Source organism: Rutidosis leptorrhynchoides, chromosome 2 (assembly GCF_046630445.1).
Source record: "Rutidosis leptorrhynchoides isolate AG116_Rl617_1_P2 chromosome 2, CSIRO_AGI_Rlap_v1, whole genome shotgun sequence".
In the NCBI taxonomy this organism is placed as follows: Eukaryota; Viridiplantae; Streptophyta; class Magnoliopsida; order Asterales; family Asteraceae; genus Rutidosis; species Rutidosis leptorrhynchoides.
In genome coordinates, this window is record NC_092334.1 from 88,099,196 (window position 1) to 88,101,565 (window position 2,370).

Sequence of the window (2,370 nt, forward strand, 5' to 3'; positions counted from 1 at the left end):
CCCTAAACCCTAAACTCTAAACCGTTCGTGTTAAAAACTCAATCTAAATCCTAAATCTAAACCCTAAATCTAAACCCTAAACCCTAAATTTCTAAACCCTAATATCTAAACCCTATAAACCCTAATATCTAAACCCAAATAGCTAAAACCTCAAAATACGCTCGAAAAACACGATAATTGTTATATATTACTTCTTCGGGCGTTTTTCCGCTAAAATAAAAACATTTATCACAAAGTGTCTCTACTAAATGTTCATATTTTCATCTCATCTATAATGCTCGTGAACAAAGTTTTTTCAAAAAATGAAAAAAAAAAGTTTTGCTTCCCCCCGCTTCCCCCCGAATGGTTACTTCCCTCTTGATCCTACCACTATATATATATATATATATATATATATATATATATATATATATATATATATATATATATATATATATATATATATATATATATATATATATATATATATATATATATATATATATATATTAATGGTGTATCCTAAGGGATACACGCATAGAAACACAATTTTTATGCAGAAAAATGGGTCAAAAAGCAAAAAAGATAACAAAATTTGGCGGTTTTCAGTATTTGCCACCTAGCGTACAGTAGGCTGCCCAGCGTCAAGCGTAAGCCCTGCAGGCAGCTTTTATGCTTAAGCCCTTTTACTCAGCGCGTGAACAGCACGCAGCTATGTCAGCACATGCCACCGACCTCCCGGATACTTCGCATAACAGAATTAATCAGCGATTGACACGTGTATCCCTAGAATTTCGGACATTCTATGCCTATAAATAGACCCCCTGGATCACTGCATTCAGGATCTGAACTTCAGTCAGAGAGAAGTACACTTTCTCTCTCACACAGTTCTTTCTCACTCTAAATGCACATTAGCCGCTTAGCAGCAATACGCTAGACGGATCAATTACAGATTGATCCCCAGATTGATTGATGCCACCCCACGGATCTCTCATCCGTGTTCCGGGTCTGCAGAGATTATTTCTCGAGGGAAAACATCAATCAACATTATACGCCACACGCTGAGCAGCTATTGTCTTGTACTGGTACCTTACAGCTGCTACACGAAAAATCGTACCAACAAATGGCGCCATCCGTTCTAAAGAATCACTCAACTCTTAAGAGCACCAAAAGGCGTAATCGTAAGATAACACATAGTGAAGCAAACATGATACACTCATTGCAAGCTGGACAACGAAGGAAAGCAGAAGCATTAGAAGATTGGAAACATGAATTGATTGCTTTTCCTTCCATGTTTAATACTAATCCATCTGATGCTCCTGTAGTGATTGAAGCCCGAATAGCAAATTGCATTGTTGGGGAAATATATACTCATACAGGGGCAGGGGCAGGTATCATGTATGAGCATTTATTTGAACAATTACCAGAAAGAGTTAAGGAGAAATTGAAAGACACGTTTGTTCCCTTAGCAAGTTTTGCTAATGATTCGTCATGGTCAGAAGGAAGCATAGTGTCAGAAGTAGTCTTGGGAAAAACACCAATCAAACGAACAGCTCATATCAAGTTTTTAGTTGTCAATGCAAATTCACAGTATAATGTCATTTTAGGTAGATCAGTTATGATGACATTTGGAGCTGTGACGTCAACGGTGCACGGAATGATGAAATTTCCCACATTGGCTGGCATCGCCACGCTATACGCTAAAAGGAGAAGAGCAATAGAATGTATGCAAATAAATAGAACAGCTGTTAACCCAATTATACATGAAGATGGCTCAGTATCGCCAAATCCAGAATTTCCAGATCAGAAAGTTATCATTGGAAACACAATAGCAAAAGAAATAAAGGAAAAACTTTACAAAATCTTAGCAACCAATTTAGATGTTTTTGCATGGCAAGATTCTGATATGACTGGAGTACCACGTCATGTAGTTGAACATAGGCTTGGTGTGAATCCTAATATCCCACCAGTATGTCAAAAGAAAAGAGGCATGGCTCTAGATCGAACAAAATTTCTCAGGGAAGAAGTTAAAAAATTGGTAGATGCTGGGATATTAAGGGAAGTGAAATACCAGACGTGGGTAGCAAATCCAGTTATGGTTAGAAAACCAGATAATTCATAGAGAATGTGTGTAGATTTCACAGATATAAATAAATCATGTCCAAAGGACAACTATCCTTTGCCAGAAATCGATTGGAAAGAAGAGTCTGTCAGTGGATATCAATTTAAATCTTTTTTGGATGCATTCAAGGGATACCATCAAATCCCCATGGCAATACGAGATCAAGATAAAACAGCATTCCACACACCAGATGGAATTTTTTGTTACATTATGATGCCTTTTGGATTAAAGAATGCAGGAGCAACTTATCAACGTGTGATTGATAAAGC

The 2,370-nt window shown here is 37.0% G+C and overlaps 1 protein-coding gene across 1 annotated transcript; it reads left to right on the forward strand.

The window, feature by feature from the left end:
* The first annotated feature begins 1,102 nt into the window (after window positions 1-1,102).
* LOC139888047 (uncharacterized) lies at window positions 1,103-2,101 on the forward strand. Its single transcript, XM_071871080.1, has one exon. The coding sequence runs from the start codon at window positions 1,103-1,105 to the stop codon at window positions 2,099-2,101; it is 999 nt and encodes a 332-aa protein (XP_071727181.1).
* The last annotated feature ends 269 nt before the right edge of the window (window positions 2,102-2,370 follow it).

Bases quoted from the DNA above. Each gene is read 5' to 3' on its own strand.
- LOC139888047 (XM_071871080.1), top strand. From the start codon at position 1,103: ATGGCGCCATCCGTTCTAAAGAATCACTCAACTCTTAAGAGCACCAAA.